Genomic DNA, 26,052 nt, shown 5'->3' on the forward strand with positions numbered 1-26,052 from the left:
TTACTCTCTCTTCTTTTCTCAGGTCTTCTTCTTCTTCTTCTTCTTCTTCTTCTAGTTGTCTTGCTACAGGTTAGGTTTTAGATTCAGTTCTGCTACATAGTAGATACTACTTAGATCTTATGATATCTTTCCTTTTAATTTAGTTTCTTATTGTACAAGGCATCCACTACATGTGTGGGCCGCTTTTATTTCCTTTCTATTTTCTGTTTTTCCTTCTTAGAGTTGCTACAAGCATTTATATAATGTAGGCCTTAGACTCTTAGAGCCTGCACCCACGATTTTGAATAGATAAATGAAGCTTGGCTTCGTGCCATTGTTTGCTGTGAGATGCTATTGTGGTTAGTGAGAGATTGACCACAGTAATAGGTGAGAAGTCATGGTCATAAACCCCTTTCTTCCTTCCATCTTCTCTCCTCTTTCTCTTCTTGGTTTCTATTTTCAGTACTGTTACAAGTGGCTGATCAGTGAAGAATCGACTCCTCCATACAACACTGTTGTCGCTGCTGTTTAAAGTTGAAGTGGTGTTCCCATCGATCCATTACCAAGGAGGCAAGGACTGAGATTGAAGGCTTTTGTCATACCTGCGGCACTGCCCTGTTGGGCTCCTACTGCAGCAAGCTAAAGACCCTCCTAACTCCTGATCTGGCCAACAGGTTTGCTTGATGTTTTGAGAGCAAAATCTGCCCATTGGAGCCTGCCCTCAATACCAGTCTCAGCCACATCCAGTGGTTGGATTTTTGGTTGGTATGTAAGTGGCTTATTTTTCTCTCTTGTTTCTAATTTCATCTTTAGGTTATTGTGACACATCTAGCCATCAAGCCTTGATGATTTTCTGAAGTAATAGGTCACATATCAGCCTCCATCAATATGAATTATGATTCCATCTGTTGTTTCTATGTGCTGGTACTGTAGGTTTAATATTTAGTAACTACTTGCCAATTCTGGTTTGGGTTTATAACTTGTGATCCAACCATCAGTTTGAGGTATTCTAACTGAAGATCTATGTGTTATCCTTAGTTATTATTTCTGAACAGCAAGTTACTAATTACTTTCATCTACTGTAACTATCAATCCCACCGTTGGATTGTGACCTTCTTTTGGGATAAAAAGGACTGTTCCTGTAAATTTAATCTTGACCTAATGTTAAGTCTAATCCAAGCCCTCTTACTGTGGTTATTAATCCCTCTATATTTCTGTACAACAATAACTGACAATCCTACTTGTGGATAGGAATTTGTTTACTGTCTAGTGAGCATAGCCCCATTGGGTATGATACTCGCTGTTTAGTGAGTCTAACCCCATTAGCTGATCTCCACACCAAGGCTGCTTGAGAACAGAACTTCCATACCCTCCCCCATTGGACAACTGCTACCTTGGTTAAAAGAGGACTACTACCTTAGACCTGCAATGCTTTCCATTCATTTACCAAGCCATATCTACACTCCATGCTTGGCACAAACACTCCAGTTCAGTACCAAATCTAAAAATTTATATTTGCATGGTTATGGCTTTATTGATCAAACATATTCTTCTAAGGCCAAGACCACCAAATTGCTAGGCTTGGCAATATTAGTACCTCAACTACATGAAACTACATTCACACCTTCCACAGGAAGTCCCTTAAATACCTACAGAGGACTATCGATTAAATTCCTGTCACCAATTAGGACTTTAATTAGAATTTTAACAGAAAAATAGTCCGAGAAACACATCTTCAGAGATCTAATCCACTCAGAAATCTTTTAACATAGTGATAACTCCCTCGTGTGATGGGCCTTGGGTTCACTTTCTTACGCTAAGTGAATAGGTCTCCCCAGGCCATTAATAACGCCCACATATTTTTTTTAGGGCAGAAGGATCTCCTTCGTTAGAATCTTCAATGCTAACTTCAACCAGAGCAGAACTGTTGTGATATTGTATTATTTGTCATAATAGGACCGGGGATTCCTTTAACTACCTGACAGTTGATTCCATAGAGGAGTCAACACCTTATTATAATTATATGTTTGGAAAGACCTATAATAGGGCCTTGACCATGGGGCCTCTAAAGTAGCCTTCTCTGTTTGCATTTATTCCTAAGAGAGTGAGAGAGCAAGTAAGAGTAGCTGGTAATTGAGAAGCTGAACTCACCCATGGACATAAGTACCCAAATGAACAATGTAAATTGCTAGTTTCTTGCTACTTAGTACTACAACAACACAAAGAACCTCCACAGAGAATCGCATGAGAACATATCCCCAAAACAATACAAGCTTATGATCTTCCATCACCTCTCACAAACGAATAGAATCTCCAAAACAAATGTGATATCTGACCATGCCTTGCTTAGTAAAAAATCATCTGCCAATTCATTTGCACTTCTTGGTTGCCATTGAAACTCTAAAGTTTAAACTGACTTGGCCAGCAAGATGTTGGATGTGCCTTATTGATAGAACATAGCACAATGGCTCCCCACCCCCTTTAAACATGGTATCCATATAATCATGTTTGCTGAAACCCTTCCATGATAGAAAAGTTCAATCCCTGTCATGAAAAATCAGTCGAGCTCTTGTAGAGTCTCCTTCACCAATAAGCCCTGGAATACTGCAACCATCCTTCCATCCCAAAGCCTAACTACTCCCCAATACCTGAAGGGCTGGGGTTCCCTAAGGAGCACTGATCTATTTTCATTTAGTAATTCCTTCGGGGGAAGGAAACCAGTTTACTATCTTCCTTGGTTTTTCCCCCTTTTGAGAAGAGAATTGGGAACCAGTCTATGCAAAGCTGCTCTGCGGAGATTAAATAGATCATCAGCTAATGCCCAATGAACAACCCTGGATTTGATTTTATCAAAATCAGCGTACATAATGTCTGCATGTTTGTTTTGAAACAACCTATTGCTCCGCTCCTTCCATATGCTCCGAAAGGTTTATATAGATCATGGTTTTATTTATTTTATTTTTCTTTACCGCTGGTAACGATTTAAGTGGTAACCAAATCAAACAAGAACAAAATAAAAAACTTCAGTTGTTCACATCACACTTTTTTAGTTAAGTAAGCTGTAAATCTTACCCCAAAATTGCTGAACATTTTGAGGATAATCTTATCCTTAGTATCTCCAACTTCTGGCAGAGTCAAAATGAACGGATTGTGTAGAACAAGCTTCTTTAACTTCTGAACATCGGCACTGCCTGCAATTCAAGAAAACAATAAAAATTATGTAATAAATGAACCTTCATATGCACTGAGAAGAAAGAAATAGAATAAAAATTTTGCAAGATGCTCTCAGAATGAATGGGACGCCTGAAAAAGTTCCAGTTTTTAATTTTCCTGATTATTTCAATCAAGGTAACCTTATATGAAGCAGAGGAAGTAGTAGGTCATCAGATCAAATTTATTTACACCCACTTACCATGCTTTTGACTAATGAATTAACCAATTCAGTGATTTCTTTCCTTTCTTTTTTTTTTTTTGGGGGGGGGGGGAGGGGTGTGGTGGGGAAGAGGGGAAGGGGATTGAGAGAATATGATTAATAATTAAATAATAAAAAAGAAAAATTATAATGCCTGAAGTGCAATAAGTTACAACTTTTTAGTAAATCCTGCTCAACATAAACAAGATATCAGCTGTACAGGAACTATAACATCCTTGCAGTACCAACGACGCACACACCAATAATTATCATATTAAATAGTACTAAATGTGTAGATTAAGCAGTAATTGAGAATGTGATCTATTGATGTGTGGGTACTTACAGAATAATATGATAAAAGTAAAAGAATAGTATATTATATTGACAGTGGGCTTTCAAAGCAGAAACAAAAAATTCATCAAAATCAATGATGGGTACAACCACCCTCCAACTACTAACTAATAAATCCTCAAATATATTTTTATATGACCAAGATACCCAGAAGAAATCATTAAGAAGGAAACTTGTTTTGATTTTTCTAAATCATGGTTGTCATAACATGGCCAGCTAGATCAGGTATCTTCCCCATCTCCTATGGTTCTTCCTTGAAAAACCTAGGCCAAGTAGTGTGATTGTTCCATGCCTCCGCTCGCAAATGCCTGGGAGAGCTTTCGTTTTGATATTCTTCCTCTGGGCTCTGCTTACTATCATCACCCCAACCCTTATTATATTGTCTGCATCTACAAAATCCATTTTGGATCCCAAAGGTATGGATAATAGAGAGAGAGAGAGAGAGATGATCTCTGTGTTTTGTGGGACTCATCATCGGCATTTCCATGCAAGAAAAGTCACTGACCATGGATTTTCTTGTTTCCAGGTGAACAAAGTGGTAGAATGAAGCCAAGGAGAATGATGAGCTATATAAATGGAGAACATTCAAGAACAAAATTGGAAGCTCCGGCATTGGAACCAGCACGGGCACCGCACCGGCACCGGCACTGGCACTTACAAGCACAGGCTTTATGATACAATTAGCGCATCTGAAGTCTGAACACTTGAACAGAGGTTTTGATGGGCAAAAAAGAGCAATAAGAAGGGATAATGCAGAGAAGACTGTAAATAACGTTTTATAAGTTTGGAGAGAGTGTAACGGCTTCATCTGTAAAACACAGGGGGAACTTCTTTCACGAACTAGTTTTTCTCTTGCCATTAAAATAGGATGGTAGATCCTCACCTTATGGGTTTTCTGGAATATAGATCTCTGAGTATAATTGGGAAAGAAGAATGTCGCAGACTCCTCTGACAAACTTGTTCTTATTTTTTCCTTTACGCCCGAGGTTTTAAAATGCGAAATCGGAGATGGAATCGGACAGTGATGAAGAACCTTAAAATCAAATCCTCAGATCTAAAAAACAGGGAATTTCAGGTAGGGATGTAAACGGATCGGATAGATGTGATTGGATTCGGATATTTCCTAATCGGATACGGATACCTCTAAACAGATTTGAATGTGGATCAAATTTGGATTTTTGACCATCCGTTTACATTTCTGCCTTGTGTAACCCAGACCTTCCTCCCCTTAGCGGATACAATTCACTCTCAATCTGTATCTCTTAGATCATGTTCTCTTTTCCTCATATTCGAGAACCTCCCGTTGAATCTTCAAAAACCCTCAAGAATCATTATTTATTTATTTTTTTATTATTAAGTATTTGAATTTTTTGTTTGGATGGATTTTTATCAGAGTATTTGGATTTTTTCCAGATATCTCTAAACGAATCGGATCGGATTTGGATTTTTGGATATCCATTTACATCCCTAATTTCTTTCTTTTTTTGGGATTAAGAGCTTGTATAATAAGGGGGGGAATTAGGGGATGGGGATAGGCCCCAAGGTGATTTGAACTCATGACCTCTTATTTGAGGAGTTGGTCTTTTGCCAACTGAACTCACCCCTTGGGGTTACATCCCTAATTTCAGGTGTTTGGGTATGAATTGGCCACAATGGATTGGTCAGAATTGGAATCAATAATCCTGATTCACCGATCTGATTCCTGGTTTTTAGAATCATGTTATCTCTTTGTTTATAGGTAAAGGTATGTATGAGTGTCAAAATCTAGTCAAACTGACCGAAACCGATTTATTGGGCTGCAACAAGACCAATTGGATTCTAAGGCTTGTTTGTTTAGAAGGTTTAAACCGAAACGACAAACTGTATAATAAAGGGTTCGATTTTGGTTTTAAATGAAATCGTTTAATAAATGGTTTGGTTCAATTTGAATCATTAAATTGAACAATAACTTAACCACGTAAAAATCATTAAATCGAACAAGAACCTAACCATTTAATAAACCGTTTGCGAACTTATTGTCTTTTTCTTCCATTTTTTTTTGTCTTGTCTCTTCGAGTTCCATCATCACAAAATGAGACCGAAATCTTTTAAAAAACGCTAACAAACTATTTTAAGGACTGTTTATGAACTTATCACCTCAATCTGGTAACAAAATCAAACTGAAATTGTTTAAATCCGTGAAAGCAAAAATGTTTACGAATTGAAAAACTAAGGATGTTAACGGATATTCGAAAATCCATATTCAATTCGCGTTTATATCCGTTTAAGAGAATTCGAATTCATCTGAAAACTAAACAGATACGGATATGATAATCCCCCTCTCTAACCGATCATTATTTGATTCGTTAGCCATTCGACGGTAAATAAAATGTCTGAAATATATATTTGTGTTTGTCTATCGATTAAGTTACCTTATTGGATTTTGTTTTCTTATTTTTATAATTCTATAAGTTAAAATAATATGATTTTTTTTCTAGATTTTCTGTTGTTTTACGCACTCTGATGCATCGAATCACATATCTATTATAATAAAGGGTAAAAGATCTCTACTTAGTTGCATGGTCTCTACACAAGTGTCTAGGCCAATAGAGGAGCAAACCTGAGTATTTACACAGGGGGTAGAGGCATCATTTCACGATGTCCTGTGAGTGGGCGTAGGAAACACCACAAAGTAGAGATCTTTTTCCCTAAAATAAATACAAGATAAAATCAAAAGTAAAATAAGTAAGAAAAAATAGTTGTTGAACTCTTAAATCTTGACCCTAACTCTCACATCAACAAAGCGGTAAAAATGTCAATGAATAGTAGAGAATTCGAATTCAATCCGCGTTCATATCTATTTAGGAGAATTCATATTTAAAAAATCATTATCTCGAAACTATTGAAATCCGTTTAAAAACTAATAGGATATTATCCGAATCCGTCTAAATATAATCATACACAAATATGGTAATGCCACTACTCAATCGGATTTGATTCGTTTACATCCTTATGAGAAACCAATCTGTATAATAAATAATTTTGGTTCTACAAATATTTTTTTTTTTTTTTTGAGTAATTGGTTTCACAAAATAGAACGTTAAAACGGTTTGCTTTTGATTTCTACCTACTACACTTTATAACGGAAAAAACACTTAAACTGTTTAACCGAAACCGTGATGTTTAACACCAGTATCAGTTCAAAAGATGTCAAATCGGAAACTAGAACTAAAAACGATACGGAAATTGAATAAAAAAAAGCGTCCGTAAAAAATAATTGGTCCAAATTCCATTTCTCTAACATTGTTTTTAAACTTGGTTCAGTGTAGTTCCGGTTCTAAACGAAATCGATTGACTCACCTACAATATATTTTGTTCCCAACTCTCGGTCGGTCTGTATAAACCCTAGCCTGTTTTGGTATCTGTTATTGACTTGCCTGTGAGTATAAACCCTTTGCCTGTTAGGTTCGATTCGAAGCTCCATACTCTCTACTCCGTGGTGTGCTTTCTTCTTCGAAGGGCATAAACCTCCCTCCTCCCTTTCTGCAATTCCTTTGCCTTAGAAATGGGGAAGGTGAAGGGGAAACATCGGTTGGATAAGTTCTACCATCTTGCGAAGGAGCAGGGTTACCGCTCTCGAGCGGCGTTCAAGCTCCTTCAGCTCGAAGCCAAGTTCAGCTTTCTAGGTTCGTCCCATTCGGTTCTCGACCTCTGCGCCGCCCCTGGTGGTTGGATGCAAGTCGCCGTGCAGCGTGTACCCGTTGGTAGTTTTGTCCTTGGTGTCGACCTCTTCCCCATCAAACCAATTCGTGGTGCAATCTCTGTTGAGGAAGACATCACTACGCAGAAGTGTCGCTCTACCATTAAGAAGCTGATGGGTGAGCACGGTTGCAGGGCGTTTGATCTTGTGTTGCACGATGGGTCTCCCAATGTGGGAGGAGCTTGGTCACAAGAGGCAACCAGCCAAGCCGCCTTGGTCATTGATGCTGTGAGGCTGGCCACTGAGTTTCTGGCGCCCAAAGGGACCTTTGTCACCAAGGTATTGAAACATGTCTTGATAATTTGGATTTGGGTCTGTTTGTGAACTCATTTGGATGTTGTAGAAGACGTTTTCAGGTTCCGCTTTGATAACTCATTGTTTCATGTTGAAATTGGTTGTTTTTCATTGTTCTATAAAAATTGCGTTTATCTGTGATGTTCAGTGTTCTTTTATCATTGTCGTTATATGTTGAATTGCTTGGATTGGATCTCCCCGTGATATTTTGTTTTGCTTTGGAATCCAATATGATGGATGCTATTTGGATACTACGCTCTGATGGGTTGGCTAGCTCTGAGTTTGTGCTTGTGGATGCAAGACTCGGGTTTTTTTTTGGTGTTAAGCGACATCAAACATATTGACATTGTTTGGCAATCAATTTCAAGCAGTATGTCTTTACTGTACATGCCTACATAAAAAATCGATTAAATTATTGACAATGGAGATTTCTCTTTGCAGTTGAAATTAGGGGTTCTTTGTGGTGAATTTTCTTGTATCATAGGCACCCAAATCTGTACATAGAGTTAGGTTTAACTGGTTCTTTTCATTATATTAACTAGACTAGAAGAACACTTGACCAAAATATGGAAAGATAGAAGGCAAAGGCATACTGTACATTTAACAGGGTTTGGGTTTGAGTCCACAATGCATGTGTTACTTGGGTGGGTTGCAGTTGAACTGCCATGACAAAGTGGCTTGCCTATGGTGTCCACCCTCCCCAGGTCAACCTTAAAGATTGCAGATTCTTAAGATCAGGAATGAGAACATGGTTGAAGAATCTTTGTAGAAATCACAAAGAAGTTTGAGAAGGAAACAAGTAAATCGATACTAACTGCTGCTGTACATTTTTTTTTTGTTCTTTATTGTTTTTTGGGAAAATTTCGCGGACACCCCAAAAAATCTCAAAATATCATAGACACCCCTTACTTTGTGGCTTTATTTCGACTTAGTCCACTCTGTTATGTCTGTGCAGTTAAGTCGCTGAAGTCTTTTATAATGGCGAAATTACCCTTACCACAGGGTGAACTTCCCATAACACCCTTAAGGGTAAAACCCAAAAGTACAAACCATTCTCTTCATTGTCTTCAATTCGTTGGTCTGTAGGCGGAAGAAGCAAGAACTGGGTAAAGTGAAGATGAACAGAAAAAAAGAAGATACTGTATCCGAGGTTTGAATGAGTACAGTAAAATCTATTTTCCGCTTGGAGATTATCATCTATATCTTATTGTTTTGCACACAAAAAAAAAAGAAAAGAGGCAGATCTGGGCTGGATGGCCTGCGGCCAAGAAGTTGCAGATGCTCCAGCTATGCAAAACCTTCTCCATGTCTGCCTAACCGGCCTGATCTTTCCCAAATCTGGGTAGAAGTCTTCTTTGACAAAATCGGGAAATCAGCTTTGGGACGAAACCCATCTGCTATGAGACTAACCATAGCCCTTCTGCCCTTTTTTCCCCGCCCTATATGACTAAAAGATTTTCTAGAACCAGTCCCAAGGACATTCTGTGCTCAAGAACAGACTCAACCCAACGCCATCTGTCCATTGGCAGCAAATACTTCGCTTATACACAATAATTTTATTAAAAAAAAAATTTAGTTTTCAATATGGGTGAGTCCCTGATTTCAGATCTAAAAGGAAGCCTAATGGAATCTAATGGTTGTATAGGATTGTTCACAGTTCAAACTAAGATGGTCACATGGCTGCCCGCGAGAACCCTTGTGTCTGTTTGGCCGTTTGGCCAGCGGCTGTTTTTTTTTCTCCTACCCCTCGCATACCCCATACCAGCAGCCCAACCCATGGCAGCGGCAGTTAAACCCATCGCAACCCGCGGCTGAGAGGGCTGCAGGCTAGCCTGCGGTTGCTTGACAATCGCCCAAGGGCGGTTCGGTTTTTCTGCCAGTTGCAGTCCGCGGTGACCTGCAAAATCTTAAGTTGATATTTTGAGAATTTTAAAAAAAGGGAAGGAAATTTCCAAAAGAAAAATCGCACAAAGAGAAAGTTGTTCGTTGCGGGCTTTTAGAAAGTTGAAGAAGATGGGAGCATGGGATTCCATCCTTTATTTTATTTATTTAAATAACTGCTGGGGGTTAAAATGGACATTTCAACTTTGGGTGCTAATTGTGCTTAACGTTAGGGGAAAGGTTGATATTTTGAGATTTTTTTGGGGTGTCCGTGATATACGATATACTTATAGGGGGTGTCCGTGAAATTTTCCCTTGTTTTTTTAATACTCTTCTTCTTGATCCGTTGTTATGAGGAGCTTTGTAGTACTTTGGATTTGTAAACTGGGGAGTTTCATTACCACATTTGTACGTCATGGATAAAGAGCTGCCTAACAGTTTAGAATTTGTGGACTTGGGAATTGCATCCCCCTTTTTTTTGGTAAGATCTTTTTAATAATGCTTATCAGTTATTTTCCATGTACTATGACAATTCTACTATTATATAAAAGGGCGCTTATGGAAGACATTGAAAATGAATTTTCTAAACTTATCTTATAGATTAAAGTGTGTTACATAAGAAAGCAATTGAATGCATCTCCATCATCCACTTTACTTCAATATATAGTAATGTAGTCCTAGAATAGGAAATAATCCTACTAGGAGCCAAGTAAAAACAAGGTCTGGTCAAGCCTGCTGTTTGGGGCTGATTAGGGCAAAATTAGGGTTTAGAATGGGAATTTGGGAATGGGGTTTATATGGTTTTATTCTGCAGGTTTAGGGGGTCATTATGATATAAAAATATCTGGATTTGAAACAGTTTTGAATTCCTGCAGAAATTAGGGTTAGGGTTTTGGGTTTTGTAAATAAGAAAACAACTAAAATCTAGGTTTTTAATGGGATTTAAGGGCTGGAACCAAGGTCGAGTGTTCAGATGTATGGGAGGGAAATTTGATCCTGATATGGGGGGGTTTTGCTGGTCAGAAGAGGGAAACCTGGAAATTTAGGGTTTTGGGGTTTGTGAGGAGCAATGGGGAATTAGGGTTTAGACTAATCAGATTAGCCTCAAAGCTGGATCGAGTGTGAGGGTTATGGCAAGGATGTCATGCCTGAAATTGGAGGGGATTTGGGTAAAAGGGTAGGGCTGGGCAGAACTTAGATGTTCGAGGGTTTATGAGAAAAGACAGAAATTAAAGGGAGATCGAATGGGGGAGGGAAGGAAACTAAAAACAGAAATTTAAATCTCAACTTACTATAGGATTCCACCGGCTGTAAATTGAGGGATGAAGGATGAAATCTCCTTCGAAGAAAGACCCTCCCAGCCGTCACGGCGTAAGGAGTCGCAGGATTCCACCCATCCTTCCACCTTGATAAGCCCAGAAGGATGCAAACACTCTTGGAGAGCAAGGAGCAGCAAGCAGCCACGAAAAACACTTTTTTAAAATTCAAATCTGTTGTGGGGGAGCCTCCCACGATTCTACTATTTATAATAATAAAGGGGGGCCAAAGGCCTTACAAATAATCAATCTAAAGCAAGTCCTAGTCAGACTAGGAGTGGGCAGTCCTAATCTGAGTCCTAATAATAAAGCATAAAACAGAAATAGACTTATACTCTGAATGGGAGTATAAGTTAAAACAACAAACAATTAAAATACCTATCCCTCTAAAATCGTGGAGGGGAACTAAGAGAAATAAAACATAATAAAAAGACTGTTTTGCCCTTCCTAAAAAAACTAAAAAAACTCTAAAAGGCTCCAACGAAATTCAGCCTAGTCAAGGCTGCTCTTCTTCTTCCTTCAGGGTTTCTTCTTCTTCTTCTTCCTTTTTGGAGCTGCATCAACTCTCCCCGTCTTGAAAGCATTCATCCCCGATGAATGGTTGGAGATCACAGAATGGTCTTCCAAATCAGGGTCGAGTTGCTTGAGTTCATCTTCAGCGGATGGTGCAATCTTGTATGCGGACAGCAACTCTTTGGAGGATGAAGAAGAGTGCAGTGCTGGCTGGACATCAGCCTCTTGACGAACTACATGAACACCTTGTAAATCTTCATCATCAAAATAATGTTCATCATCGTCAGGGGGAAGTGCATGAATGTGAATGCCGCCTTGGTCTGCATCTTCACCTTGAACTTCTTCTTTTTCAACCACGTTGAGAGGCTTCTTCTTATGTGGGCAGTCCCTAGCAATATGTCCCTTGTCTTGACAGTAATAGCAAGTAAAGGGGTCATTTCGGCCCATAGGAGTCTTGCCCTTGTCATCCACATGTGGGGGAACAGCAGGACGAGAAGTGTTGCCTATAGAGGAACCTTGTTTTGAGGTGCTAGTGTTGATTTAGGCTGGCTTGGAAGTAGAACCCGGTTGTTTACATGAAGTTAATAGCTCCTTTGCTTTCAAGGCCTTCTCAAAACAATCTCGAACATCTACAACATCAACCACTCCAATTGTCCTGTTGATCTCACTTGATAGTCCCAATCTGAACCTGGAAAGCATTTGGATGCCCTCCTCCCTAATGCCAGTGCAAGAAGAAAGAGCATTGAATTGCCTCATGTACTCAGTTACAGTCATGGTTCCTTGGCGGAGGGAGTTGAATTTATCCTGCATCTGAGACCTGAAGTGCCTTGGTAAGTATTGCTTGCTCAGGTCATATTTCATGTCTTCCCAAGTGCGGGGTGCAGTACCGTTGAAGTCCATCTCTCGTTCAGCAGTTCTCCACCACTCACGTGCAGCTCCGACAAGCTTAGCACGGATTAACTTCATTTTCCCTTCTTTAGACAGATCATACCAATTGAAATAGTCTTCTATTGCAGCAAGCCAATCATAAAACACCTGAGGGTCAGAGTTACCATCGAATTCTTTCAGCTCAAGCTTCACCTTTTGGTTGCCTGTATGTCGTCGATTATTACCCTGGTCTCCACTGAAGTAGGACATCATATACTCTTCAAAAGTGGGTTGTCGACCTCTATCTCTGTCCCGGTCTTCTCTATCTCTGTCTCTGTAGCCTCGGTGATGATCTTTGTGTTCCCGAGAAGGTTCACGGGCATATCTAGGTCTGTCTTGACGATCTCTATAATAATCTCTATCATCCCTGTCATCTCGGTCAGTCCTGAATTTGTCCCTGTGACCTATGTGTCCATCTCGATAACCCCTGTAGTCATCTCTAGGGCTCCCATCTTTGTCAGGCAGCCTCTGTATCGCAGAATGGGGTTGGTACCTGTCCTCTTCTATGGACAGATCCTATCAGGAGGGATTCTCTGCCCTTCCAAGTGTTGCAATCGAGTCAAGATTGCATCAGTTGTGGCCTTCTGATCTGCAGTGAATTTTTGGAACATTTCTAGCATGGCTGCCATAGGATCGGCTGGTTGAGGCAGCACCGGATTGCCATGTTCATCCATGGCCCTGATACCAAAATAATGTAGTCCTAGAATAGGAAATAATCCTACTAAGAGCCAAGTAAAAACAAGGTCTGGTCATGCCTGCTGTTTGGGGCTGATTAGGGCAAAATTAGGGTTTAGAATGGGAATTTGGGAATGGGGTTTATATGGTTTTATTCTGCAGGTTTAGGGGGTCATTATGATATAAAAATATCTGGATTTGAAACAGTTTTGAATTCCTGCAGAAACTAGGGCTAGGGTTTCGGGTTTTGTAAATAAGAAAACAACTAAAATCTAGGTTTTTAATGGGATTTAAGGGCTGGAACCAAGGTCGAGTGCTCAGATGTATGGGAGGGAAATTCGATCCTGATATGGGGGGGTTTTGCTGGTCAGAAGAGGGAAACCTGGAAATTTAGAGTTTTGGGGTTTGTGAGGAGCAATGGGGAATTAGGGTTTAGACTAATCAGATTAGCCTCAAAGCTGGATCGAGTGTGAGGGTTATGGCAAGGTTGTCATGCCTGAAATTGGAGGGGATTTGGGTGAAAGGGTAGGGCTGGGCAGAACTTAGATGTTCTAGGGTTTATGAGAAAAGACAGAAATTAAAGGGAGATCGAATGGGGGAGGGAAGGAAACTAAAAACAGAAATTTAAATCTCAACTGACTATAGGATTCCACCGGCAGTAAATTGAGGGATGAAGGATGAAATCTCCTTCGAAGAAAGACCCTCCCAGCCGTCACGGCGTAAGGAGTCGCAGGATTCCACCCACCCTTCCACCTTGATAAGCCCAGAAGGATGCAAACACTCTTGGAGAGCAAGGAGCAGCAAGCAGCCACGAAAAACACTTTTTTAAAATTCAAATCTGTTGTGGGGGAGCCTCCCACGAATCTACTATTTATAATAATAAAGGGGGGCCAAAGGCCTTACAAATAATCAATCTAAAGCAAGTCCTAGTCAGACTAGGAGTGGGCAGTCCTAATCTGAGTCCTAATAATAAAGCATAAAACAGAAATAGACTTATACTCTGAATGAGAGTATAAGTTAAAACAACAAACAATTAAAATACCTATCCCTCTAAAATCGTGGAGGGGAACTAAGAGAAATAAAACATAACAAAAAGACTGTTTTGCCCTTCCTAAAAAAACTAAAAAAACTCTAAAAGGCTCCAACGAAATTCAGCCTAGTCAAGGCTGCTCTTCTTCTTCCTTCAGGGTTTCTTCTTCTTCTTCTTCCTTCTTGGAGCTGCATCATATTGTTAGGGGGCTCCTAAGAGCTCATACAAGAAAAGGAAACAAACTGAAAATAGAAACTTAAGCCTACTTTCGAAATCTGAAATTAGAAACTTAACAGAGCTAAAGTTTCTTAATAGACAACCACAAAATATCTAAGAGAATAATTCTAAAATAGAAACAAAATTGAACTCCGGAATCCCCCAGTTAGGCAAAATTGACTCTTCTAATAAAACCTCCATGCAATCTGGTCTTGGGCCCCACAGGATCTCCTAGAAATATTCCCACCAAGGCAAATATGGGGCTGTGACACGGTTCACGTGAACAGTGTTTTGGTCTTTTCTTCATGTTTTGATCTACATCAGGACATTTTATATTTGCTACTTCAATTAGATTACAGTCAATTCCTCAGAAAAGTGAAATGTCTTTGCTTAATCGTGTTGAGTGAGTTTCTCGCATTTTAGGGTTATGTCAAGCATTCTATATTTGTATCATTCGTGGGAACTAAGGTGGGAGAAATATTATTTAATTAAACAATTTGGGACAATACTACATCTAAAAATGTTATAATCACAATCAAGGAGCAACTGAAAGTGATGCAATATTATATGCCCTCTTATATACTAAAAACCCTCCAAAGTATTATTGGAGCATCTAAACAAAAAAGTCCCTTTTCCAAAGGTGAAAGTGGTGGCGCAATGGCCTTGTTCCTTGAGCTGGCATAATGACTTTGATTTTTTTTTCCTGTTTATTTAAGGTTCTGTAAGTCATGATTGTAGATGCTCTACATGGAAGTTACTGAAAACCAGCTAAAGGGTAAACAAGTGGTCATTGCTTGAAGAACTGGTTTTAAATCCAACGACCAGTATTGATTGGGAAAGAAGATGTGTATTCTTTCATTTTACAGACTGATATGTCTTGTTTGCAACAATTGAGCACTCTCCTCACATTTCTTCTTTTATGGGAGGAGGTGATTCAAGTGCCTTTGAGAGTTCCATTTCTTTCTATGATATGCCTCTGTATCATCTTTTTTAAAAAAAAGAGGGTTTTTTACAATTATCACTCCAAAAACTTTGATATCTACTATTACCCCCCTAAAAACTTTCAAACAACTATTACCCTCCCCTGTTGCATATTAATAACTAACTGGCCCCCACCGTTACATTTCCGTAACGGAGAGGGTTAGTCGTGACTGTGTGTCGTTGTCATGGATTTTCTAGGACCAAAATGCCCTTTGGGGGTGGTAATTGTAAAAAAAAATAGCCACCCCATCACCGTCCCTTCTCCTCCTCCTTCTCCTTCTTCTTCTTCTTCCTCCTCTGCAACTCCAAACCTTGTTTTCTCCACTTGTTTTCTCTCCGCATCAACTCCTTAACGATTGGGGAAAACCCCAGACTCTTCTCGAATTAGAACAGGGGATGCAGAAGAGAGTAGACCAAAAAGAAAAACCAAATTGCAGGTCTGTGCTTAGTCGGATTTCCCGCTTGACATCTCTTCCTCCACTCTGCCCACACCATGTACCTGCCCTATACCATCTTTCCTCACCTGCACCGGATCTCTTCCCTTTCACCGTGATGCAAAGCTCTCTCCTGATTTTCTCGCTTCCATAGTGTTGCCGATCCGCGGTAGCAAGACATCAAAAAATGGTCTAAGTTTAATCGACGGAAACCACAGTTGGATACTTGGATAGGACCGGGTAACCCGTGTGACGCGTAATAAAGATCACCATTATCATCATCGGCAGTAGGTAGGGAATGGATTCAGATTACAGAAAAAGAAAAGAAAATGTATAAAACAAAAGATTTCTCTTTTCCCAACCTCTCTCTTTTTTTCTTTTTGGGTTTACGGAAGAAATTGAAACATTTTATTTCTAAGGGGAAAGCAAAAGCAATTTTATACAGAAGCAACGGAGACAGCTATCTCTTTCTCTATCTTCTCCTATTTCTTCAATTTTCCTCGCTAATAGCCTCTAACAACTTACAACTCTCCTCTGAAAATCCAAATAAAGAAGGGAAAAAAACCCCCAAAAATCGAAAACCAAACGAAATGTCTCTCATTCTGAATCGCTTTCCATGCTTCCCATGGCCTTCAATCCTCTTGGTCTCTGCTTTATCAGGAGGAACAAAAATTCACCAAAATAAACAATCCACCGACTAATGAAGAGGGGAAAACAAAGAAACAACAGAGACCCAAAAGATTTTGGAATCCGGACACTCCCCCCCTTCCCTCTCTTTTTTTCCCCCTCTTGTAACTGTAGAGAAGAGATGTGATCAATTCCGTACCTCCTTGGATGTCTTCTTTTCCCTCACTTCATATCTCTCTTGGCATAGATCAGAGAGCCATGCACCGGGGCTCACTAACTGCGGAAAATCCACCATATTCGTCCATCGTCCACAGCAAAATGAGTCAAAATCAGAAAATTGGAAAAGGGATGGGCCTTGTACCCGAAGGCCTGATTTTGATGAATATTATTTCATTATCATTCAATTGGGATGCTTCTAGATTAGGACCTCAAGTGGAGAAAACAAGGTTTGGGGTTGCAGAGGAGGAAGAAGAAGAAGGAGAAGAAGGAGAAGAAGGAGGAGGAGGAGAAGGGACGGTGATGGGGTGTTTTTTTTTTTTTACAATTACCATCCCAAAAGTGCATTTTGGTCCAAGAAAATCCGTGACAACGGCACACTGTCACGACTAACCCTCTCCGTTACGAAAATGTAACGGTGGGGGCCAGTTAGTTATTAGTATGCAACAGGGGAGGGTAATAGTTGTTTGAAAGTTTTTCGGGGGGTAATAGTTGATATCAAAGTTTTTGGGATGGTAATTGTAAAAAACCCAAAAAAAAAAAAAAGTTGTCTTGCATTTTGCATTATGTGACTGAGAGCTCTTCACTCCATTCAATCAACAAATCCCCTCAAGTATGTGAAAGACCGAACATAAAAGGGCGTACTGAGTGCACAAGGCTCCCGCCGCTGCGGGGTCTGAGGAGGGTCATAATGTACGCAGTCTTACACCCGCTACGCTGAGAGGCTGTTTCCCAATTCAAACCCATGACCAGTAGGTCGCAATGGAGCAACCTTACCGTTGTGCTGAGGTCCACCCTTGAGACAGCTCAGTACATGTTAGTTCTAAATATACATTTAGTTCATCCAATGTTTCTTTAACTGCATTGTTAGATATAATTATATGCTACCTGGGGATAATTCATGACTATCAAGAGTACATCACTATCAGAATTGGGGCCACCCAAGAAAAATTTAAGACTTGTGAGCAATAAAGGCAAAATGGGACATAATGAAGAGATAAATCTCTTCAATCTTGTGATCAACATTCGGAGAAAAACAAAACTAAATTTAGTGATATAATGAGCCATAGAGATGAGAACATAACCTAACATTCATTCAATAAAATTTAAAGTTCCTTAGGAGTACCATTATAATGATAAAATAATAACCACAGTGTTGTAGGGTAACGGCAAGGAAAATGTGCACAGATTGCATTAAAATTGAAAAAAAAAAAAAGATTTTCATAACGTATTAGAGGAGGACATCTTAGAAGTGAATATAAGCTTAAATGAAATCAAGAATGGGCGATCAACTTGGAATCTAAATAGAGGCAGTGATTGGTGCTTAATATTAGTCTATAACTATATAGCTCTCTCTCTTGATAATGCTTGTTTTCTATGGTGGATGGAAGTATTAGGGTCCTGCATCTTCAACTGTCTGGCTGCCTTTGGGGTGATCACAAAATAATCAGCTATCACTTAACTCAAGTATGGTGCTATGTATGATCTGAAAAATATCCTATGATGTCTCAGTTGTAGTTTGTCGGGTCAGTTAATCTATTTGTTTTGTAACAACCTTTGAGACCAGTATGCCACATCTCTCAGCGTTTATCTATAATTTTCTAGGGCTAGTATTCATCTTTTGCATTGACGCAATGACTATAACTTTACCTTGCCCATGTAAACTATGATTTTATGGAAAACTGGTGGTAGACTTCCTCAGTCAGGCAAAGAGTGAATCATTTGTGCAGGGTATCATTCAGAATCTTAATTTATAATAGTCTTTAAAGCAAAAAAATGAAGCATGGAATCCTTTATATCCAAACTCTAAGGCAAAAAATCACAGAGTATGATCTTGTAGTCTATTCCAGCCCCCCCCCCCCCCTATATAGCCTATGTAATTCAAAAAAGTTCTTTGGCTCAAGTTGTACAGCACTTAGCCACTTAGTAACAGAATGTGAATCCAGCATATCCAAGAGGTGGTTCTTTGTACATACCAAGCATTTCAATGGTATCCCATTATAAGCCATTACTCATGAGGTGTTCTGTTTTGTGGTTAACTAATCCCAATTTGTATTGCTTATGATTGAGAAGTCCAAAAGTCAATTTGTGTCATGAATAATCAATGCATGCAAGAGGCACCGAGGCATTGTTCTCTTTTGTTGACATTGTAACCATTCTATAGAGGGCATTTATTCTTTCAGAGAAACGAATGCTAAGGCCGCAAGTTTTTTGGTTTTCTTCTTTCTCTGTCTTTTAATGTATAACAAATCTTTTATTTTGTTACCATACAGGAGGGACATACACTGAACAAATATGTTTCATACAAGTACGGCTCTGCTGCATTTCTTTCAGGATAGGTCCTTACTAATTGATGCCAAATAGGATATCTGCACAAAATCCTTTCTGAGAATCCAGAATCTTAGGGTTGATCCAGCCTCTTTTATGTTCCATACTGTGAATCTAGGAAGATATCTGTATGGCATCTAAATTCTATGATGTTTATTTCAAAAAGAAAGACAAATGCATCTGGATGCAAAAGGCACCCACATATGTGAAAAATGAAACTCACCAAGGAGGGAAAGAACTTACATGTGGTTCTTCATTGTGGGGATGACCCTTCGATAAGTTGACAATAGCTAAAACTGTTCATGTTGCTATGCCAGCATATGCTACTTTTTCCCATTTTGCTGCTTCATGAGCATAAGGAGTGAAAGATTGAATGCTGTTGTCCAATGAATCTGACATATATATTGTCGGAAATTGAAATAGGAAAACTTCACTTGTAGTTCAATATTCTTCTTGCATTCCAAGCCTGAGGGGATCTGTTAAATGATTATTAATGGTATGCATTAATAGGTATGTGTAAACAAGACCTAGTATGTATCATGTATGGCTTTGAATAGAGCTGATTGGATTATAAGGATCCATGCGACCCCATCTAGTTGGGATAAGGCTGAGTTGTCGTTCTTTTTGTATTTGTCTTTACTGTACGCTGAAGTATATGTACTTTGTATTAAACCTTGTGCTTGGTTCGTGTAATGGGAGTCTCCAAATGTTGATCTTATCCAACTAGTATACAGCAGCCGGATTGGTATGTTGAATTTGTGAAAAATTCGAAGGCTAGGCTGTGCATAAAAGTATCGTTAGTATGATATATTTGTTTTTAACCTTTCTAGAGTTAACCACAAGAATTCGATATTAGTTTCCATATAATATTATGATGCTGGATTATTTCACACATCAAGAGACATTTGATTATGCTTTGTTATTTTTTCCAACATCGACTGCAAATCTTATGCATTTGGTCTAATGTGCATGAATGGAGACTCCCATGAATATGAACTGTTTACTTTTTGTTTTTTAAAGTGTTGGTGGGTGTGGGTTTGGCTGGTCTTGGTTGAGTAGGTGTCTAATGTCTAGTTAAGGTGAGTTTGATTTAGGATTTTTTTGGGATACCATTAATAGTGAATCAAAAAGTTCACCAATTTTGTGATCAATATTATGTGTTCCATTTTCTTTGAGTCTTTGGACGTAGATTTTATAGTTTGAATAATTTGAATTGTAAGATTCTTTTGAGGTTTGTTTTCCTTTACTTGGACCGGACAAGGTCTTTTATATTAGTTTATGAGAAACCTTCTCTATTTGTTTTTCTTGTTGACTTACTGTCCTCCTCATTCATTGCCTTGAGCCCTTGTGCATCTTAGCCTCTTTTTCTCTTCCGAATAGTTTTTTTTTATTTTAGTTTCCTGCACTTCTCTTTAACTGTGGCTGAGTTCACATGACCATTTTCCAGCTTTATCCCATTGCAATCTCTTAATGTCTCTAAATAACCTGCCTATGTATAATCTGGTAATAGGTTTTCAGATCACAAGACTACAGTGCTGTGCTCTACTGTTTAAAACAGGTAAAATTTATTTTCTGTGTACTGAAAGTATGCTGGTTTCATCTCTCTAGTTGCGTTAGTATCTGACAACAGATCTGTCATTTCAGCTATTTGACAAGGTTGAGGTCACTAAACCTGTTGCCAGCCGTTCATCATCTGCAGAAATCTATGTTGTGGGGATAAGCTATAAGGCTCCTGCAAAGATTGATCAGCGTCTTCTTAATGTGGGGCATCTATTTCAGGGAGCTGTTGAACCCCCCAAGGTAATTTATTTTAACAAGTCAGATATGTATGCACATGTGTGTGTGGGTTCGTAATGTTTTCATACCGTTATATTAACTTTCTGGTATCTTGAAACTTCCTGGTTTAGGTCGTGGATGTTCTTAGAGGAACAAAGCAAAAGAGGCATCGTGATGGGTAAAATCTCTTTCCTATTATAATTTTCGTTGGGATAAATTGTGTGGATAACCTAATTCTTGCATCAATAATTTAATAAATTTAAATGGATGTAAGAGCCTCATTGATTTTTCTCTTGGTTGGACAACATCAATCTAATAACAGTGAATACATACATTTAGGATATTCGATTCTTCTGTGATATTCCCAGATTGACACTGAGAGGGGGGGGGGGGTGTTGTGTGAATTAGTGGTCACAAAAATCCTTTCCGAATATAACATTCCCAACACACTTGCAACACACCCTTGGTATTCCCAACAATGACAACACTGTATCTATCAACACTGACGTCTTGGCACTCACAACTGGCACAAACACATAGTTGCACAACTACAAACATTGATACACATGGGCACAAACACCAACTGGCCGGGGCACCTCAATTTTACCAGTCTACAATTTTGTATGCCCTCATGCCTCGCTACCACAATTAGTCAGGCCAACCAGGAGGTGCTCACCCATCCTGTCATTACCATAGCAGATGGCACTCCAATATTAAAAAAAAAGAAAGTAAATCACATGCACACACTGACACATGATATTTGTGGTTCGGCAGTGTGCCTACAATCCATAGAGTAATGATCTAACCGACCTCAACGTATACTAGTCACTACAATGACCCAGGAACACCCTATCCTGCTTCAACTCTTGCCTACACAAGAGCAAGGACAACAATCCCAATGGTGTATTTCAACCACAGCAATGACTCAGGAGCACCCTCTTCTGCTTTAACCCTTGATGATCACAAAGGCTAGGACAACAATCCCCAAACCCTAGACAAGTTCCCACTTGCTAGGTTTACGATATGCAATGTAAAATAGCAATTAAAAGTTCCCCCGAATTACAAAAGAGAACTAGGTCTTTCAACAATAAACATTACCTAGAACAATAAAATTTGGAACTTGCAAATGTGGATTACCTCTACCTGTGTGCTGATTACTGCTTCCCCGATGCTTAGAAATCAATACAAGTGCGCTATGACCATCAATTCAATCATCTCAGTCATCAAAAACATGGTAGCAACAACTTCTTCTAAGGTGTAGCAATAGCTATGTACTTCGAGTGCTTCAACCAATCGGCATACAGGAGATGGCAATAGCTCTTGCTTAAACTCAGATCTTCAATAGACTGCAGCAATGTATCTTTAAGAACAGTAGGAACAGCTACACTATCTCAGATATTTCTTTTCTCTATCTCTCTTCTTGTACTGCTGTGACATCATCAAACAACTCCAGATCTGATTGCTTATTCTCAGATTTGTCTCCAACTGCTTTTGATAATCTCTCTCTGTTATCTTCTTTTAAGTCTTCAGTTGCAGCATCTATTGAACTCACGAACAGTACTTCTCTCTCTTCAGTTTTGCTACTGCAACATCATAAACTCAGACACTGTTGCAGCAAGCATCATATAGCAGCAACTGTGATGGCAACCACCTCTTTTAGATCATAGCAGCAGCATCATCATCATGCAAATGATTCATCCTTCGTCCTTCCTCACTCTCAGTTCTCTCAAAGTAATATTCAACTCGGTTTCTCTGATTTGCAACCGGAGTACTCTCGACTCTACCTCAGAAAGACCTTTTATACATCAAGATATATATGTCGGCAGCATGAGTGAGAGAGGAATTCAGCAATCAACTTCGTATCCTGTGCTACCAGTAGGCTACTGTACTGCCGAGAGAGAGATGTAAAGAATTCCAATTCTAGAGTATATCTCCTCATAACACCAGCCTTTCTTTTTATTATTAATCATCCACGGCAGCAGCTTAATCGCATGTTGCAAGTCCACTTGGCAACTCGTAATGGATGGAACCACAGCTCCTTTGGAATTTCAGAAAGAAAATTGCATCTCCCTTTTTTTTGGCTGTCATGTATTGTTACACTTATTCTGAAATTCCTCCTTTTCAAATTGTCCAGCCATCCATGCATAAAGAGAATCTCAGATTTTAAATGCATGTAGATAAAGTAACAGCAAATCCACAACAATGATCGCTCCATCCAAGATCCATCTTAAAATTACCGCACCCAAAGAGTCCCAACTCCTCTAGAAGACAATCTGAAAAAGACTTCCCTCTTTTTCTTTTAAAGAAAATAGCAACAATAGATCCTTAAGATCTCGGGCTCTACTGTCTTGTGTATAAGCAACCATAGAACTCCAAATACTACTAGAACTCGAGCTGTACAGACCATATCTGACTTTGAATTCTTGGGTTTCCTTGATACAGCAACTGTATTTGCCATTAAATTAACAATCCCCAACAGTAGTTTTTATCGGTTGTGGCAGTAAATATCTTTGAGTTCAGCTCTTAATCCACGCAAGGAAAGCCGATTCAAATTTAGATACAATTGCTGTCCAGGTTCATATAAAAGTGAACTGCCTTACTGGAATCGTGTGTGAGAGAAAAGAACTCAATAAATCCCACCTTATCCGAGACTTACTCTTACTCAAACACCCAAGAGAGAGTTCTTCACTATATAAAATTCCTCTGCTGTCCGCGAGAAACAAGACTTCACAATATTGAGGATTTCAAAGAAATAGATCCGCAAATTTTTCTTTAAGAGTCACAGTAGCCATGGACTCTTCTAGAAAACCATATCAGCAAGCAACTTATCCATATCAATGCATGAACCCGATATTTGATGCAACAGTTCTCTATCCTCGCATGTAGATTTCACCAACCCATCCGTACTGCCAACCTGCCAGTTCCCAGTTGCCACTTTCCCTGCCTGCTCTATCACACCTTACTGTCTGCACACACATATGTGCACTACCTGCCTGGACTGCCATTTCACTACCAAGTTGCTCCTCAACTGCTATCTGACTGCTATCTGACTGTTGTCCAACATCTGTGACCACTGTGTGAGTGCGTCTGGCGCTGACTATGTTGACAACAATGACAACACCAACTCTAGTTGATCAACATTCTGATAAATAGATCTTTTTTTTTAACTACCTGACAATTGAGAGCATCAATAGTGACAGTAATTTGCAGTTCTTGTATTCTCTATGGACTGTAGCTCCAAAAATGATTGGGAATTTATGCATTCCATTATTATTATAGATGTCTTTGTTAAGGTTAATTCTTCACTGCAGGTATGAGGATGGCATTACAACTTTAAGGAAGGTCTGCTTGGCTTCAGATTTTGTGTGGTCCGAGTCTCCACTTGAAATTCTCGGTTCAGTTACTTCTATATCCTTTGATGATCCAGCCTGCTTGTCCATAAAAGACCACAGTTTAACAACAGAAGAGGTAGTTTTTTTTTTTTTTGTTTTGTTTTTCTTTCTGGCCTTATTCTCGTTGTTGTATTGTCATTTGTAGAGATTTCAACTGATTATGGGGCTGTATAATATTTCCAGATTAAGTTACTTTGCGATGATCTGCATGTTCTGGGAAAGCAGGACTTCAAACAGGTTTTGAAGTAAGTTGTATTTCTTTGCTTGAACATGCACACACTTCCTCCCACACATCTGAGTTTCTTAACCATTCTAGTCTTTGATAGGAGTCAAACTTGGTTTGTTAAGATATATTTTTGATGCTCAGTTGTGGGGAAAAGATGCCAACTTGTTAAGAGGAAACCTATTATGGTTTAGATGATGTTATAAGTGGTCTGCCAATGAAATGATGGCCTTGTTGTCTACATGAAGCAAAATCTGACTGTCATTTTGTGGGTCTTATCGGGAATGTCTACCTTGCCAAAGTCTAATTTATCCGGTTCAATTTCTTGATTGTTTGACAAAGAGACAATATTATCCCCTGTGAAGTTGGTCATTGAATGGTAGGGACATCTGATTTGGGGTTTTCTTTGGCCCTGAGATCAGGCTGTACTTGTTGACCAGTCACACCAGTCCCATCCTTGTGCTAACGTGGTACAAGTCCAGCCTCTTGGTTTGGGTGCATGACATTTTGGTTTATGTTAACCACATGACTTAAAATAAGAGAGGAGTTGTGGATTCTATCCACCATGTGTATGGAATGTAACGAATGCTATTAGCATGCCTTTCTTGTTTTGTATTTGATAATATATGTTAGATCTTTTTTGTGCATCTAAGATATTTTTAGGTAGCATCTTTTCATGTTTGTTTCCTTTGCAGATGGAGAATGCACATCAGAAAGGCTCTGTCCCCTATGCAAAAGGCTACTGCTATGGCCACAGATGTTGAAGATGACCATAAGGAAGATGATGATGAGAGGATGCTCAATGAAATGGAGGAGTTGACATATGCTATGGAGCGCAAGAAAAAAAGAGCTAAAAAACTTCTCTCTAAAAGACAAGCTAAGGTTTATAATCTTGTCCAAAATAATTCCCACCTTTTTTGGTTAGAATGGCTTCTTTGTTGAATGGTTAATGTAAATTACCAGGATAAAGCACGGAAAGCAATGGGGAAGCAAATAGATGCACTAGAAGATGGATATGTTGATCAAGATTTGTTTGCTCTTTCTTCTATTAAGGTTTGTCTATTCTTTACTTCATTCTATCTGGTACTAGTTTCCTCTCCCTCACCCCCGACCGAAAATGTTTGACCCTGGTTCTAGGTGACCATTATTATACCTGCTGCATGCCAGATTAGGTGTGGTTCAAATTTTATGGCAAGTAGGGGCCAGGGACCCCTGCACACATGTCAAGTTTCAACCAAAACAGACTCAGAACATGGTGAAATAAAGCTCTGAAAATATTTTAAAAAAATGGTCGAAAAAATGCTGGAAACAAATGCACGTCTGAAAATAGAAGGGAAAATTCCAATAAATGGGGGTATGTGTTGGAAATATGTTATTAGTCCTGAAATTTGACAAGTGGCTGTCCAAACCAAATTCAGTATCTATTCAATGATTGGGATTTGCCTCATCAGTCATCACCTTGACACATGGCAAAAGTAGGTGGGCCATTTAAGGGCTTTTTGTTTTTTGTAAATGTATTCTAGATAACATGATAACGTTATAATAAGTCTAGGCCATGCATTTGGTTATGGTAATGTTATATTCTAGATAAAATGCCAAAGTTCCAGTGAACTTCTCAATATAGGATATCGGCATTATGTTGCAGAGGATTATCTGTTACATTTGTGTAAAGCTGGGTTTACAAGCAACTTATAAATATGTGCGGGAGTTTAGGTAATAGTTTGCATTCCCACCCCCCTGAT

The 26,052-nt window shown here is 39.1% G+C and overlaps 1 protein-coding gene and 1 long non-coding RNA gene across 3 annotated transcripts in view; one reads left to right on the forward strand and one right to left on the reverse strand.

Moving 5' to 3' along the window:
* LOC122657509 lies at nt 1-16,696 on the reverse strand. 2 transcript variants are annotated; one of them, XR_006332318.1, is made up of 3 exons: nt 16,575-16,694; nt 16,207-16,396; nt 1-12 (listed from the first exon to the last, which is right to left on the reverse strand). It is a non-coding gene; the product is annotated as an uncharacterized LOC122657509 (long non-coding RNA). The 2 variants fall into 2 exon arrangements; XR_006332317.1 differs by lacking the exon at nt 1-12 and having other exon boundaries at nt 16,138-16,396; nt 16,575-16,696.
* The window catches only part of LOC122657506 (adoMet-dependent rRNA methyltransferase spb1), a 21,140-nt gene continuing 2,290 nt past the window's right edge, over nt 7,203-26,052 (forward strand). Inside the window, exons 1-8 of the mRNA XM_043852223.1 lie at nt 7,203-7,760; nt 20,430-20,477; nt 20,564-20,719; nt 20,827-20,873; nt 24,007-24,163; nt 24,271-24,332; nt 25,006-25,192; nt 25,274-25,363. Of these exons, the coding sequence (XP_043708158.1) occupies nt 7,287-7,760; nt 20,430-20,477; nt 20,564-20,719; nt 20,827-20,873; nt 24,007-24,163; nt 24,271-24,332; nt 25,006-25,192; nt 25,274-25,363 (1,221 nt within the window). The 5' untranslated portion in view covers nt 7,203-7,286. The remainder of the gene's footprint in view (nt 7,761-20,429; nt 20,478-20,563; nt 20,720-20,826; nt 20,874-24,006; nt 24,164-24,270; nt 24,333-25,005; nt 25,193-25,273; nt 25,364-26,052) is intronic.

Source organism: Telopea speciosissima, chromosome 4 (assembly GCF_018873765.1).
Source record: "Telopea speciosissima isolate NSW1024214 ecotype Mountain lineage chromosome 4, Tspe_v1, whole genome shotgun sequence".
NCBI classification, from domain to species: domain Eukaryota; kingdom Viridiplantae; phylum Streptophyta; class Magnoliopsida; order Proteales; family Proteaceae; genus Telopea; species Telopea speciosissima.